This window comes from Primulina eburnea, chromosome 12, assembly GCF_022965805.1.
Source record: "Primulina eburnea isolate SZY01 chromosome 12, ASM2296580v1, whole genome shotgun sequence".
In the NCBI taxonomy this organism is placed as follows: domain Eukaryota; kingdom Viridiplantae; phylum Streptophyta; class Magnoliopsida; order Lamiales; family Gesneriaceae; genus Primulina; species Primulina eburnea.
Window position 1 is genome coordinate 6,326,715 of NC_133112.1, and position 16,494 is coordinate 6,343,208.

At 37.4% G+C, this 16,494-nt stretch overlaps 1 protein-coding gene, 1 non-coding gene and 1 pseudogene across 6 annotated transcripts; 2 read left to right on the plus strand and 1 right to left on the minus strand.

Moving 5' to 3' along the window:
• Positions 1-6,422: 6,422 nt before the first annotated feature.
• Positions 6,423-12,217, plus strand: LOC140807649 (protein SEH1-like). Of its 5 annotated transcripts, none has more exons than XM_073164591.1 (9): positions 6,423-6,708; positions 7,482-7,591; positions 7,923-8,025; positions 9,468-9,545; positions 10,195-10,350; positions 10,728-10,840; positions 11,207-11,333; positions 11,759-11,881; positions 11,974-12,217. In XM_073164591.1, exons 1-9 carry the CDS (start codon positions 6,550-6,552, stop codon positions 11,977-11,979), a joined length of 975 nt encoding a protein of 324 aa, XP_073020692.1. In that variant the 5' UTR covers positions 6,423-6,549; the 3' UTR covers positions 11,980-12,217. The 5 variants fall into 5 exon arrangements, with proteins under 5 accessions (XP_073020692.1, XP_073020691.1, XP_073020693.1 ...); XM_073164595.1 differs by adding an exon at positions 7,119-7,246 and having other exon boundaries at positions 6,569-6,708; positions 7,482-7,782; positions 7,925-8,025; positions 11,759-12,217; XM_073164593.1 differs by adding an exon at positions 7,094-7,246 and having other exon boundaries at positions 6,577-6,708; positions 7,482-7,782; positions 7,925-8,025; positions 11,759-12,217.
• On the plus strand, positions 8,897-9,009 carry LOC140808558 (small nucleolar RNA snoR104). The gene has a single exon (XR_012112975.1). It is a non-coding gene; the product is annotated as a small nucleolar RNA snoR104 (small nucleolar RNA).
• Positions 12,218-12,318: 101 nt separating the features above from the next.
• Positions 12,319-14,575, minus strand: LOC140807647 (phytyl ester synthase 1, chloroplastic-like; annotated as a pseudogene).
• Between the last annotated feature and the right edge of the window lie 1,919 nt (positions 14,576-16,494).

The following is a 16,494-nucleotide window of genomic DNA, read 5'->3' on the forward strand; positions in this document are numbered from 1 at the left end:
GGCTTTATCAAATTTTTCGTGCCATTGCTTTGATGCTTGTTTTAAGCCATATAGAAACTTCACCAGTTTACAAACCTTATTTTCTTGCCCAAGTCGCAGAAAATCCCTCAGGTTGTTCCATGTAAATTTCCTCTTCTAAATCTCCATTTAGAAAAGCCGTCTTTACGTCCCATTTGGTGTACTTCAAGATTCCGCAACGGACAATCGCAAGTATCACACGAATAGAGGTTATTCTCGATACATGAGAATATGTGTCAAAGTAATCAAGCCCTTCACGTTGATGGTAACCTTTAATTACCAATCTGGCTTTATACTTATCTATTGTTCCATCTGATTTCATTTTCCTTTTGAAAACCCATTTACAGCCTAATGGTTTGCTTCCCGGAGGAAGATTTACTAATTCTCACGTATGGTTTTGTAAAATGGATTCCATTTCGGAATTGATAGCCTCTTTCCATAGAGGTCCCTCAGATGAACTAATTGCTTCCTTGAAGCTTTGAGGTTCACTTTCCATCATGAAAGTGATGAAATCCGTACCAAAGGATTTCTCAGTCCTAGCTCTCTTGCTACGTCTAGGTTCAATGTCTTGATCAAGCTCTTGTTCTTCATCAATTATTTCATATAATCTTTTGGATGAACTTGGTTCTTCCTTAGATTTGCATGAAACATGTGTTCAAAGAACGAAGCATTTCTTGATTCTATTATCGTATTCTTGTGAATATCAGGTATTTGAGATTCATATACAAGAAAAAGATACGCACTACTGTTTTGAGCATATCCAATGAAAATACAATCCACAGTTTTTGGTCCTATCTTTACTTTCTTTGGAGTGGGTACTGCTACCTTGTCAAGACACCCCCACACTCGCAAGTATTGGTAGGAAGGACATCTACCTTTCCATAACTCATATGGACTTTTATCTTGCTTCTTTCGGGGCACCTTATTTAAAAGGTAATTTGCTGTTAGAAAAGCTTCCCCCCACATGTTCTGTGGTAAACCAGAACTTAATAGCAACACATTCATCATTTCTTTCAAAGTGCGATTCTTTCTCTCTGCAATGCCATTTTGCTGAGGAGAATAAGGTGCAGTTCTTTCGTGTTTGATACCATGTTGAGCACAAAACTCAGCAAATGGTGATTCATATTCACCTCCACGATCACTTCTTAGCACCTTAATTTCTTGCTAAGTTGATTTTCAACTTCACTCTTATATTGGACAAATTTTTCAATAGCTTCATCCTTGCTTTTGAGGAGATACACATAACAAAATTTTGTGCTATCGTCAACAAAAGTAATGAAGTATTTATTTCCACCACGAGTTTGTACACCTTTTAAATCACATACATCACTGTGAATTATATCAAGTGGTTCACTATTTCTTTCAATAGTCCGTAAAGATGATCTTGTTAGTTTTGCCTCAACACACGTTTCACATTTGTGTTGTTTATCAATTTGGAATGCAGGAATGCTTTTCATGTTAATTAGTCTACGAATTGTATCGTAATTAACGTGTCCAAGTCTACCATGCCATAAACAAGAAGACTCAAGCAAGTAAGCATGCAAACATCTCCTTATCCGAGCAAACATGGCGAGTGGCACCCGTATCGATCCACCACTCCCTAGGATTCGAACCCACCAGATTAATCTCTGATATTAAAGCACAGAGATTCATATTCGAAACCTCTTGAGATATGTTCTCTACCACATTCGCCTCTCGGTTTCTCTTCGGCTTCTTACAATCAGATGCCTTGTGACCCATGCCATCACAATTATAGCACTTTCCCGAGAACTTCTTCTTTGAAATGCCACCTTTGGGTCCCATGTTCAACTTTCTGTTGGAGGAGGAGAAGGTTCTTTTTTTCGAGCTTTGACCATGCTCGACAACATTTGCCTTAGCAGCAACAGGAGAGAGCAATCTTCTTTCCGAACTCTTGTTGTCTTCCTCAATACGAAGTCGAACAATGAGGTCTTCAACATTCATCTCCTTTCGTTTGTGCTTCAAGTAATTCTTGAAATCCTTCCAAGCTGGTGGTAGTTTCTCAACAATAGCAGCCACTTGGAATGATTCGCTCAAAGTCATCCCCTCACCGTGAATCTCGTGAAGAATCACTTGTAGTTCTTGAACTTGACTGATAACCGGCTTTGAATCCACCATTTTAAAGTCCAGAAAGCGACCAACAAGAAACTTCTTGGCCCCGACATCCTCGGTTTTGTACTTTCTGTCAAGGGATTCCCACAGCTCTTTAGCCGTTTTCTTTTCGCAAAACACGTTGTAGAGTGAATCTGCCAATCCGTTTAGTACATAGTTTCGGCACAAGAAATCAGAATGATTCCATGCCTCCACCGCACTAACAGATTCAACATCTCCCTCACCCTAGTTGAGTTTAGGAGCATCCTCAGTGAGGAACCTAGCCAGGTTCAGCATCGTCAAGTAAAAGAGCATCTTCTGCTGCCACCTTTTGAAGTCCACACCAATAAACTTCTCGGGTTTTTCACCGTGACTTGCTGGAACAACAACCGCAGCAGCACGTGGGGTACCATGAGGGACAACTTGAGGAGGGACAACATGAGCAGTTTCCCTTTGCACGTTGGTTTCAGTAGCCATATCTGAAACAACACGTAATGAGTATTCTGTTTTAAGATTGTTATACAAAATGTATATACACAAACAGAAAGGTACACGAGAACAACGAACTATTATTGCGAACAAAAAAATAGCACAATGCTTAAAACAACACAAACCGAGGCATGTATGTAATACAGTGTCCTTAAAACAGATTCGTCCCCTCCGGTGTGTGCTGCGAGGATGAACGTGAACGTCTGTTTCCCAGGATACAACGGAAAACCAGCAGTACCGTAGCACAAGGCACCACGACGGCGAACCGAAAAAATACCTGAACTTTATCACGAGACAGAGTAACGACAGAAGAGCAGCAAGCCGGTGGAAGCAGCGGGTGCCGAGACAGGAAGACAAGAGCAGCTTCGAAAATATAAGAATGTAGGGGAGTGTTTTCGGATGTGTTTGAAGGACTATGTTGTCTCTATTTATAGGCACATTCCGGCTCCATACGAACAGCCATGGTTGGCCATCCGAAAGGCCAAAGGTCAGCACAGCTGGAGTACCAATGGTCATTTCAGTTTGGAACATCAATGGTCAGCTGAAATACCAAAGGTCATGTAAATTTTCGAAAATAAATATAGCAAAAGCCATGTGAACCGTGGTGGGAAATTTTGCCTTGATCGGTCCGACATTCGACGCACCTAGGTCGCGCTCGTACGCTTGCACACAAGTCAAGCCTTTTTTCCACTGGAAATCGGGCCCATGATTTGCACCCCCCTGCGCCTGTGCGCGCGAGAGAGAGCCTCTTGACCAATCATTATTACACCTCCATAAAGTATAACACAATATAATCTTACCAATGCTATGTTCATTTTCCAATGTGGGATATTTCCCACTTGCCATCTACTAGACCTTGTCCAATTTCTCATTCAAAGAACAAGCCCAATAAGCCTATATAAGTCCAACACACACTACAAAAAAACGGAAGGCTTAGCGACGGTTTTTACGGAAACCATATAGAGACTGGTTTTTTAAAAACCCGTCGCAAAATAAAATAAGCGATGATTTAATAAATACTGTCGCTTTTTTAGCCACGGTTTAAAACAAACCGTCGCTTTTTTAGCCAGGATTTAATAAACCGTCGTAGTATATTGAGACGGTTTTCGTAAACCGTCGTAATATATTGCGACGGTCTTCCTAAACCGTCGCTACTAAAAACAGGTGACGGTATAAAAAAAACCGTCGTTTCTTCGCGCAACATCAGGTTTTAAAGTTTTTTTTTGTACAAAAAATTTAATACATGATTAATTTTTACGTATTAGTTTATTTGTATAAATTTAATATATTAATTTTTGCTTAAATTTATTTTCGTCGCGGTGCATCAGGTGGACTCTTGTTACATACCGTCGCTATATCAAGCGGCGGTTTTTTTAAAAAACCGTCGATTAATATAGCGACGGTTTTACATATACCGTCGCTAACCGTCGCTATTTAATAGCGACGGTTTTTGTACAGCTGTCGCTTTTTATAGCGACGATTTTATGATAACCGTCGCTATATTAAGGGACGGTAATGTAAAAACTGTCGCTTTTTATAGCGACCGTGTTCAAAAAACCGTCGCTTTTTTTAGCGACGAGTTTGTACAAACCGTCGCTAAATAGTGACGGTCGTCTTTAAATAAATCGTCGCTTTTAAGCGACGTGTGTTCAAAAACCTTCGTTTCGAGAAGGCGACGCTCACTTCTGTGTCGGACTTTCAAACTGTCGCTTTACCCTTTTAGCGACGATTTGACAGTTGCTAATTGTTTTTTTTTTTTTTTTTGTGACAGTAGGGATACTACCCAACTGCATTCCTGAATTGTCAAGATTTGGTCACACATAATTTTTCATATGGACTCACATATAAATCATGTGAGGCTCAAATGAAACCAATACAAGAATATGACAAAAATTTGTGTGAGACGGTCTCACGGATCGTATTTTTGAGACGGATCTCTTATTTGGTTCATCCATGAAAAAGTATTACTTTTTATTCTTATATTATTATTTTTTATTGTGAATATCGGTAGGGTTGACCCGTCTCACAGATAAAGATTCGTGAGACCGTCTCATAAGAGACCTACTCCAAAAATATTATGCAATGCTTTCCTCTTTTCATTTCTTCATAATTTTCATTTTTCTCTCACATAAATTCTATTTCCAAATCACTACTATGTGAATTGAGAAATATTTCACTACAAAAATAATTTGCTCCAACAAAATATATTCCTCCATTCTTTCCTTCTTTTATATTGTACTTCGTTTCTCAGCTTCCATACATCTATACTATTATATTAAGTTTGAGACACTTATAGTAACTAACTTTGATGTCATGGTCTGTTTTAATAATTATTTGGAGTTTAGGTTATAGTTTCACTTCTCACTGAAGTCATTTTTTTATTCTTTTATCTTTTTAATTTATATATCAAAATTACAGTGTAGTACCTGACTATTTCTTATAATTATATTTTGATCTTCATTTAAATATAAATCAAATGAATTATAAAAAATATTATAAAAGTACACAACTGCGTGCGTCAGTGCACACGCGTGCGTCAGTGCACTAGTCTCAATGAGAGTTCACACATCCAGCAAAATCATATTGAGATAGACAAGATGATTCTTGCTACAAACACAAATTGTTCATAATTGACAAATCCACCTAAATTTCAATAAACTGGAAATATATCCTCTTACAATTGATATATAATAGGTGCAGTAACGAACTGAGCCGATTTGCGAACTTTTCGAGCTGCTTCTTCTTTATTAAGGTGAGCGGATTCTTCATCTTTTATCTGCTTGTATAATTCTGTTTCTTTCATATATTGTTCCTTGGTTTTTGGTGTCATCTGATAAACAAGAAGTCTAAAGACCATATTCAGATATCAAATCCCAAAAGTAATTTAAATTGATTTTTAGTTACAATACTGAGGATTTTATCCATCAAATAGTACTCTTCACGTGAAACTTTTTTTTTTCCCTTCCATTCCTCCCCAACAATTCATACAACCTTAAAATAAGACAAGGATTGGGAAGATAAAATTCTTGTTAAAAAATATCTTTCGTGGTATGTGATGCGTGTTATATTAAATTTTTTTGTGTTTGATAATTTTTGCGTAAAAAATATGTTTTATTTTATTAGGATATGAATAAAAATTCTTGTTAGACGATCTCACAAATCAATTTTGTGAGATGAATATTCTATTTGTGTCACTAATGAGAAAATATTATCTTTATGCCAATAATATAACTTTTTTATTGTAAATATGATCATAATTGACCTATTTCACGAATAAATATCTGTGAGATCGTCTCACAAGAAAACTACTAAAAACACTTATAGATTAGTGATTGGATAAAATTTATTAAGATATTTTAAATAAATTATAGATAAGTTGGCAAAAAATCCAAAAAATACATAGACATGTACAAACTTTGCTAACAAACTAACACCAATAATGTTAGTTTAGAAATAAAATGAGGGATTCTCGTGTGAGACAGTCTCACGGATCTTAATCTGTGAGACGGGTCAATCCTACCGATATTCACAATAAAAAATAATACTCTTAGCATAAAAAGTAATACTTTTTCATGGATGACCCAAATAAGAGATCTGTCTCACAAATAACACCCGTGAGACCGTCTCACACAAGTTTTTATCAAATAAAATTTATTGTCACGTTGATATATCAAAATTAATTAATTCGAGATGTTCGTTTAATAATATAATCCAGATAAATGAAAAAACACACAACAAATCAAAGAGATTGACTACCATTAATAAATAAATAATAAATAATAAAATACAAAGTGAGCCTAGTCCCCCCAAATGTAGATGAATCTAGCCATTAGGGTTACAGGGAATTCAATTACTTTCAAAGATTCCTTCGTAAAAGACGCATCAACAGATACTGAATCCAATTGTACAGGCTTGTAGAAGCGAGACAAAGAGATGGATAAACACGTTTTGACGCTTGATAAGGGGACGACTTGCACTGCGTGGAACCACAGTGGCCAGAGATTGGCTGCTGCTTTGAATGACGGTACATTGTCCATTTATGATTCAACAGATCCAGCGTCTTCTGTTTTCTGTTGCACCTCCAGATTTAAGGTAGAATTATCTTCATTTCTTGCTCCGAAGCTTACTTTTCTGTTTTCTTTTGCTCGAGTGTGCAATTGGAAGTGTTCTTTGATTTATGTGAGTCTGGCTTAACATTGATTGTCGGGGTGTCAGTTTTACTTTTTGCTACGTGACATTGTTAAATATACCAAGTTGACTCCATAACCGAATGGGGTGGGAATGATAAGTGTACAACCCAAATAGCTAGTGTTTTGCTTGTGATGTCCGGTTGGATATATGGACTTGTATCGGTGAGAATCCACGTGGTGAAAATAGGAAGTGATGATATAATCTGGTTTGTGGCGGTAATGCGACCTTTGTTAACATTACAAGTTAGATTGCTGTATATGTACTGATTATTGATTGGTGAATGAAGATTGTACAATGTTGGCTGCTGTCAGTATCAGCTTCTCAAGGGGTCGGATACTCGGACTGGTGGGCAATGTAACATATACTACGCGGGTTCTACAAAATGCGGAGGATCTCGAAAGCTTGAGGGGATCTTGCACTTGAAAGACTCGCATTTTGGGTTTGGGCTCTCCTCTTGGATTTAAAACCTCACACACATGCAGAAAGTCCATCTTATTTAGGGTCCGGCTTGTTGGAGTACCCCATAATTGCCAGCTGTAATCAATATATTGAAATTCACTCCATGATTGTACATTAAGTTGTTATCTTGACTAAATATGTTTAAGTCTGCCGTAACTTTTATCATATTCATTTTTGATGAAGTTGAGTGTGATATGGTATTGATTTTCAATTAGGTCCAAGAAGGCAGCATTTTGAAAGTGGTCTGGGTTCCACCAGAATTCGGAGATGTACTTGCTTGCATTAGTGCCAATGGCATTTTGTCTTTGTGGGAGGAAGTTGCCGAAGATACTTGCTCAATATTTTGGTCACTTTTACATTGTTGCTATTTTGAAGTTCTATAGGATAAAATGAATGTATATTTGTTTTTGTTTGGTGAATATGGTTTTTCTTTTGTGGATTATGGGGCCCATGTTTTCATACCTTCAGATGACGGAAATCATAGATTTATCGGATTGATTGTGGCTAAGGTTTCTGGTAATGTCAGAGTTGGATTATAACTTGTCTAATCTTATTCTATCTTCTGTTGGTGAACGGTTGTTGACTCTTTTATGTGCGTTTTTTTTATTGTAAAAAATGTGATCTAAATATTATACAATTTTAATTTGCCAACTGCTAGGTACTGAAGGCAATCGGTGGAAGCTGTGTAAATTATTTGAAAGAAACACTGGCCAAGTTCTAGATGCTCAATTCGGTGATTGTCATACAAGTTTGAAATTGGTGAGACTTGTTATTAGCTTCTTGCAAGTAGCACTTTATGGTTCTTGGCAGCAACAGGCATGACTTACAAAGGCCAAGTAAATTTGGACTTCTCTTTGCTTCATCTGAAACATAGTACCATTATTAAAAAAACTGAATACTATAAAGTCTTATGGTGGACCGTGGATGTTTTCTTCCAATGGTGTGATTGTTGTCAAGTTGGCATTTCTGCTTCGTTTTGCTTCTATCCATCTAAGATACACTGATTGCGTTGCCTTCATGGATTTATATCCTCTCAAGTCTATACCACAATGACTGGACTGTGATTGCTGCGAAAGAAAATATGTGATCCACTTTTGAAAGATCTATTGGAATATATCTGATCTTTCTCTAGTATGAATGCGATTTTACTACCGAGAATATCACATATATTCCAATAGAGCTTTCAAAGTGGATCGCATATACTACCGAGAAGATCAAATTAAATGTCAACATAACTAATACGTATACTCTGAGTCCAGTTCCTTTAGAGTGCTTATTCCATGTGATTTTAGATTTGCATCGTCGTCTGGGGTTACCACGACCTTTTGGTCACATCATTTTTGCCAATTCAATCACCTTTTGACCTTCGAGTCAATTCATTTTTGTGATGTTATCTTCATGTGGAACTTGGATACGGCAGTCTCTCCAACATGATTGTGGGCACCCAAACCATTTTTTACACACTCGAATCTGTATATGCTCATCTGTACCTCCAAAAACACCAATCACCGAAGCAACACAGAAATTGTAGTGGAGAACTTATGAAAATGAGAAAGAATTAATGTGAGAGAGAGAGAGAGAGAGAGAGGAGTAGACGTGAAGGGTGGAAAAATGGATTGGAAGGAAAGAAGGGAAGCATCCAGAAGCTGAGATGTTAATTTATACAATCTTCCTGAATTGAACCTCATTGTTAGTCCTTGCAGTGCCCAAGTAAACTCTGCAAGTCAAAAATGAGATACGTGAATTATATATACAGGTTTTATTGTAGTGGGGAACAGGTCTTTTTCTTGTTTCAGCATTATTACTTGCGGCACTATGTTTTTTCTGTAGTCTTAAGAGTCAAAACTTTCAGATTAAGATGGAAACAATGTTCTTCATGTGAACAAGCATAAACAAAAGATTATGTACTAATTTGTTTATTTTAAAGCAAAATAACTTCAGTTGCAGAAATGAATCGCACCATTTTCGAATTTAAGAATCACCATGAATATTTCATGTTAGTCATCCATCCTTTCCGAGTTTTTCCAGGATCTTCTAATTGTTTCTGGTTATTAACTACGCTCAGTATACCAAACAGGTAGCTCTTAGCTTTATTGTGATTCTCTCAATATTTGTCAAAATGAAAACTTGATTTCATGATGTGAAAAAATATTCTATATGTTGGAATGCTTGTAAGTTTTCTGTAATTACCTCCTTTCCAGGTTGCTGCATTTGCAGATGGTAAAGTAAAAATCTACGAGCTACTTGATATACTTGATTTGGAGAAGTGGCAACTTCAGGTCCTCCATTTGATTATCATTGTTACTCATCAATTTTTGCTTCACTTTGCAGTTTGTAGGCATACTGTGTGAGATGGATATAACATTGTTTATTATTAATATGAACTATACAGTTGTTTCCTCTTCATCTTCCAATCACCCCTTCATTTTACCAACTCTTATCTTTCTGTATTTTTACATTTAGATGTATAAACTCATGGTACAAGTTCTTGTCTTTACATTTTTCTAATCTCTTTTTCTTTGCATAATTTGGGGCATCTCTATTTGGTTTATTGCCTTTAGTTGTGTATTCTTTATCCATGTCATGTGAAATTTGGGGTAATGTTTGGTAGTGTTTTAAAAAAAATGTTTTGAGAAATATAACTTTCCATAATTTGTTGTTCTAAAAGATTTGGAAAGAAGTTTTATCCCATGGAACCTTTTGATCTTTTTGGAACTCTAATCTTAGATAAAATGGATGGAGCAAAAACCATCACCATGTCATTTGTGCTCACTGCTGACATTAGAAGAGAAACATATTTTGTATGCTTATTTTCGTGGACTCATCTGCCATATCCCAGTGGTGGTAGTCTTACTTCTGTTTTCCATGAACTGGATAGGGAATATTTATTAACGATAGACCAATTTGATCTTGATTGTTTCTTTGTAGGCTCAATTTCAAAACGTAGTTGATGTGGTGTCCGAGTTCGGTAATGCTTCTTGTCTGTCTGCTTCCATCTCTTGGAATCCGCAAAAAGGTGAAGTCCAGCAGTCGAGCTTTATTTTGGGCTTTAGCTCTAATATGCCATCACTAAATTCCCCTAAGGTACATACCCTTCGTCCTTGAATTCAAACTGCATTGAACTTGCTTGACAGGAAATTTACAATCAAATTGATGCATGTTAACTAGTAGGAAATTTTGATGCAGTAAATAGTATGTTATGACCAGGAAGATAATATTTCATTGCAAGGATCTTATGTACAGTTTTTAATCCACTCAAATAATTCTTCAAGGTTTAGGATTTTTTCCCTGTAAAGAACTGTTGAATTCTAGACTTGCTTATACGGTAACAATAATCTTTTACTCATGTCCATGATGAATATTCTAGCTATATGTTGTGACAGTCTGAATCTCTGTAGCTTCTTCAATATTTTGTCTCTGCTAGAAGATCTGCAACTTAATCATATTATAGTTTTTAACAGGTCTGGAAGTATGATCAGGATCATCAAAGATGGCTTCCAGTTGCAGAACTTTCCATGCCAGAGGACAAGAGTGATCAGGTCTATGCAGTTGCCTGGGCACTTAACATAGGCAGGTATAACATTTATGTATTATTCTTCCTTTTGGATTTGAAATTGAGTTTCTGTGATGCTATATAGATAAACTTCCATGTATATGAATTTTGATGTCGGGATTTATTTAACTATTAACGGGATAATAAGGAATGGTTATCGTCAGACTGTAGTCTGTACTTGGTTATGCCTATTTTGCAACGAAAAAGAACTGTTTTGCCAAATTGCATGCAGAGCTCAAAAAAGTGAATCACGCTCTGGCAGGTTAAGAACCGACTGTTCTTAACGGATTTGTATCAACATAAATGAATTAGAAAAGTGAATGATGAAGATAATGAGGTACAGTGAATGCTATATTGTTTCTTATCTCTCTCTCCCCGTCTCTATAGGCCTTATGAACTGATTGCCGTGGCAACTCAAAAGGGAATCGGAGTCTGGCACCTTGGCTTGAACCCTGATGCTGATGGGAGGCTTCAGGTGAATCAAGTTGCAATGCTCCATGGCCATGATGGTGAGGTATTGGCTCACCTATATATTCATGTATTTTCTACTAGGTGTATTTGTGATCTAGATGGTATTGATTAAGCATTGAGCTGCTGATAGTTTGCCCCTTCATTACCATGAGGAGTAAGATATTTGAATGTGATATTCTCCAATAGACAATTCCAGTCTTTTTCCAACGCTTGATGTGATATTCTCCAATATTTTGATTAAAATATAGTGTACCAAATATTGTAGATGGCCTGCGAGTGCCTGTACTTGCATAGTCTCTCTCTTTATGAACCTAAAACATTAGGATTCTACCCTTTTCTAGGGGTCCTAATGAACCCGTAGGTGCTAGCATGAAATTGATGGGAAAAAGAGCAGCAGGTTTTTTGGGGAACATGATGACCATATTTAGTTTACACATGATTATGCAAAAGAATATATTTGCTTGATAGGTATGGCAGATGGAATGGGACATGAGCGGAATGACACTGGCCACTACTGGAACTGATGGTGTAGTCAGGTTGTGGCAGGCAAATTTGAACGGAGTTTGGCACGAGCAAGCTGTTTTGGCACCTGCAAGTTAATTTTGCTTGAATTCTCCAGCAAAATTCTTGCCATGTATTTATTGAAATACCATTGTGATTACTTCTCATTACGTGCCATGTAGCACTAACCAACCAACTAGCTCGGGTGGTGGAACGGTTTATGTCGATGATAAGATCTTGGGTCCAAACCGCTTGGGACATATAAAACAGGAAGAAACAACTAGCTGTAGCAAGGATTTCTTCTTAGAATGATGTAACATATAATTACTGATTATAATATAATATACTAATCAACTACAGAATACAGAATGATATCAGTTTTGAGTCATAGGTTGAATTTGATTGGTTTTTACCATATCATCCGAATTTATATTTGTATTTGAATGGATACACATAATGAAGCAATCGAAAATGTGTATAAAGAATGATAGATGTCCTCGAGGATGTCAGATATACGAATTTAGGAAATCCAAGAGTTTGAATTAATTATTTGTGACTGAATTCAAATATTTGCAACCTGTTTCCAACTTCTACATGTGTGCTTCTAAAAATGCAAACTATATTGATGATCAACGCAGTCCAGCGATAAAAATACATGGACCATGGTCTGCCGTCAGAATTACTCGATTAGTATAAAACTGTAGAGTATACAGAGATGGACAGAGGTCGACCATAATCGAAGGGACACCGCCAGGAGGAGCAAGGATAGCGCCGGAGAAGCGACTCTTGTTTAACTTGTGCAAATTTGCATGCACTGCTGATGCCCTTGTAGTATTTACTATATGATCCAATAACTTTCCATGATAAATCATTAAATATTATTCAACCCTACTGAGAAAAAAATTTGTTAGCTCGGAAAACTTGCAGGTTCAAATGACATTATCCATCAATCTATACCAGAAACCAGAATTCACAGTTCAAAAGTTGGAAGCTGATGAACCAGAGCCGAAACTACTCGATATAACATCCTCTCAAACAAATTTCGGTACGGATCTTCCTCTCTCTTCTTGAGCAAATAAGCTATACTTCGTTCTACATCAGATTTTATCTGTTGGTAAAATTCCTTCACACTGCTCTTATCCTTTAGCACTTCCTCCCTTCCCTTTGTCCCCAGTGGTTTCCCAAATAGGAAGTAGATTCGTTTCGTCCTGGAAGCTTCGGTAAAATGCCCGGAATAAAGAAATCTTGGTTGGCCACTTCCCCTTCCATTTGAACCCCTGGCCTTACTCTAATAGCGTTGAGATTGTTAAGCTATCATGTCATTTAGAAATGGGGTTCTCATTAGTTCATCATAATCAAGAATTAGTTCGACAATATCATCTTCTCCAACTACGCCAAAAGGTACAATTGTGGCGCCGAATCTGATAGCCATTCTAACAAACTGAGCCTCTTCAGGCCAGAATAGCTTGTAACTTTCACCCTTTCGGTGTAAAGCCTCACGTACACCACCAGAGTAAAAAAGGACATAGGATTTTGTCGATAGTAATTTGAAAATGTTGCTTGCTGTGACAGGTATTGCCCCGATATCCGGAACATGTCAAAATCCGAGGTATCTTGTAAAGGGCCTTCATAGTTTTGATTGAACATCTCTGGATGTGTGACACCATGGAACATGGCGGTTTTCTCCCTCAAGAATTCTTTGACTATTGAACCAAGTTCTGTTCCTAGTAGCATGTGGTAGCCAACTAGGAGAACCGGGCCTTGATCAGGGATTCCTTCGAGACCTCTTACTACCTTTCATCTCCTAAAGTTGATAACATAACCAGGCTCGTTGCAAGGCGGAAAAAACCCAATCTTTTATCAAAGACATTCTTGAATTCCGACATGCTCTGAGGGAGGAAATCTTTGACGTAATCACGTCTTTTAGAACGTTGATATGTGGAGGATCCTTTTATGAAAGTCAAAAGACTCAATCCATCCTCAAGTAGGAGAATGTGACCATTGTCTTTGAAAGACCGTACTTTGCAATTTTTTTATTAATTTTGAGAGTCTACGAGCCTCGGATTCACTAGGAAGCAAGCTATCTTTTCCACTGGCAAGGATAAGCACTTCAGCTTTGACAGCGTGGAGTTGCGAATTGGCACGTCTTTCTGCAGATTTTAACAGTTCCAACTTCCATATCAGAGTTTTCATGGGTATTATATCGGTCATGGTTGAGGCACCGTCTAGTAAAGTTCTGAGCTCGTACAAAAAATTCTCTAGTTGTTTGGTGGGAAAGCTGAACATGATTTCGCCTTTGTTTATTTTGGCCATTTTGATTGGATCTCCTAAAACGGGGCCGAAAATGTAAGGAACTATGTGTCGCAGTTCTTCGGGGAAAGCTTCCAATAGTGGTAGCAGAGGATTTAGATGTGACTGTTAAATGATGTTGCTGCAATACAAGAGATGAAGCTTTATTCATCGGGAAGAAGAAAACAATTATCAAACAGGGATCGCATGCAACAATCGGGAATTTACCTGGATTCATCAATATCAGTACCAAATCAATCATATGATTATTAGCAGCAACTGAGAGAGCGAGACATCCTTCAAAAGATTCTCCCACCAAATATATTGGCCTCGTTGGTTTTTTTCTATGTTCGTCCCTTGTCACATTTTCAACAAATTTTACGAGCCTTTCATACGGGGTTCGATCATGAACTGGGATGTGCATACACCGAACTTCAAAAACCTTACCTAAAGCTTTGTGATGCAGGATGAGTCCCATTCCGAGACCATCCATTCCCAGCGTGATGCGAAGTTAGCACTACTCTAAATCTTAAAACTGTATTTAGTATGATTTTTCCCAACTTTTCAATGTTACTGTCAATGATTTTTCATGATCACCACGTGTTCTGACTATATGTTCTTCCTATCTCTTGATCAACGATCATGTAGTCAGTCATACCTGGTAAGAATAGAAGAACGGGTGAATTTTTCGGGGGCCGACCTGCTTCTACAGGACCAAACCACCGGGGAGGTCCATTATCAGGTTGAATCATGTTCTTGGCTGCTTCAACATATTGATTCACAGTTTGAGTTCCATACCCGTCATCCCAAAGGGGCCTTAGTTTTTCTTCCCAATTCCCCTCATTATATTCTTGGCCCGACAAAACTTTCCCATTCTTCTTCTTTTCCCTGAAATGAACTCTAGATAACCTGGAATTTAACCACAGCTTTATCGATAAGTTTGTGTAGTGGTGTGCTGCTCCAAGATAATATACAATCTCGAAGATAATACCGACCAAGAAGGTGAGTATGCATCAGGTTATACCACAAATATAAACGAATAAATTCAGTTTTGTGTGGAGTCCTCAAAAATAGTGAAATATTATAACACGAGTCAGGAAAGGAAAAATGAGTATACGACAGGAAATAGCACCGATATAAACGAATAAATTCAGTTTTGTGTGGAGTCCTCAAAAACCTCTGACAGGAAGAACTCACACTTTTCTTGCTTAAGCCTTAAAAATGTCGAAATGGTGAATATCATTGCAGAGTCAGGCAAGGAAAAATTGGAGCTGAAAATGAATGGAAGCTCCAGTGGTTATTTTGAAGGACCAGATTCCAGCCTTGTATACATTCATATGACTGGAGAGACTATTATTTACACAAAAAGATTTAAATCGTTTTCGACTACAGGCTCGTTGCACTATGTTTGTTATGTAAGATTGTTTGTTGGACTTTGGAGGACTATTGGACTTCCTATTTTGAATGGAAATTGGATAAACAATATATGATCTTAATAAGGGGATGATCAAGTGGGGGAGAAGAGTGTCTCACATAATAAAATAATATTAGTATGAATGAATTTATATTGAGTTACATTTTGTGAATATTTAAAAATGATTGGTCAAGAGGTTCTTATACGCACCTATGTAGGAGTGCAAATCAATGGTCAGATTTGCATTGGAAAATGCTTGACTTATGTGCAAATATACGAGCACGACTTGGGTGCGTCAAATGTCGGACCGATCAAGACACTCTAGATCTTTTTCTCGATGTGACGGAACTCAAGCCGATCAAGGCACTCCATATCTTTCTAGATGTGACGGAACCCAAGTGCCTTTATATAGAGGCAACCTTGAGTAATTCAAGCATATCTTACACTCACATATTGCTTTCATCTATCTCTTGCCCAGCTACTTTACTCTAACTCGTGATAAAGTTCGGGTACTTGTTCAGTTTGTCGACGTAGTACTTTCGTGCTAGGTTACTGTTGGTTGTTCCGTTGTATCCTAGAAAATAGTCGTCCAACTTGATCCTTGAAGCACATACCGAACAAGAAGAATCTGTTTTAAGGACATTGTATCTCGTACCTGCATCGATTTGCTTCACTGTTTTAGTTTTGTCTGCTGTATTTTCTCACGACATCGTTCATTAGTTTATGTTCGACTTTTCTTATATTTTAAAAATTTGCAGTTCTTTATTTCTCTTTCGAGAACTACGATATTGCATAACACCGTTCGTACCACATCATCAATGCAATAAGCACTTTGGTTTCAATATAAATCAGCAGTGAATTTTTAGAAACCAACTACAGCTTCTGTAAATACGAAAAGAAGAAAAAAAAAACAGACTTTGGATTACCAACCAAGAAGCTCACGGATTGGCGTGTAGGTGTTTATTAGTATTTAAAAACCTTTGAAACACACGATTTCATG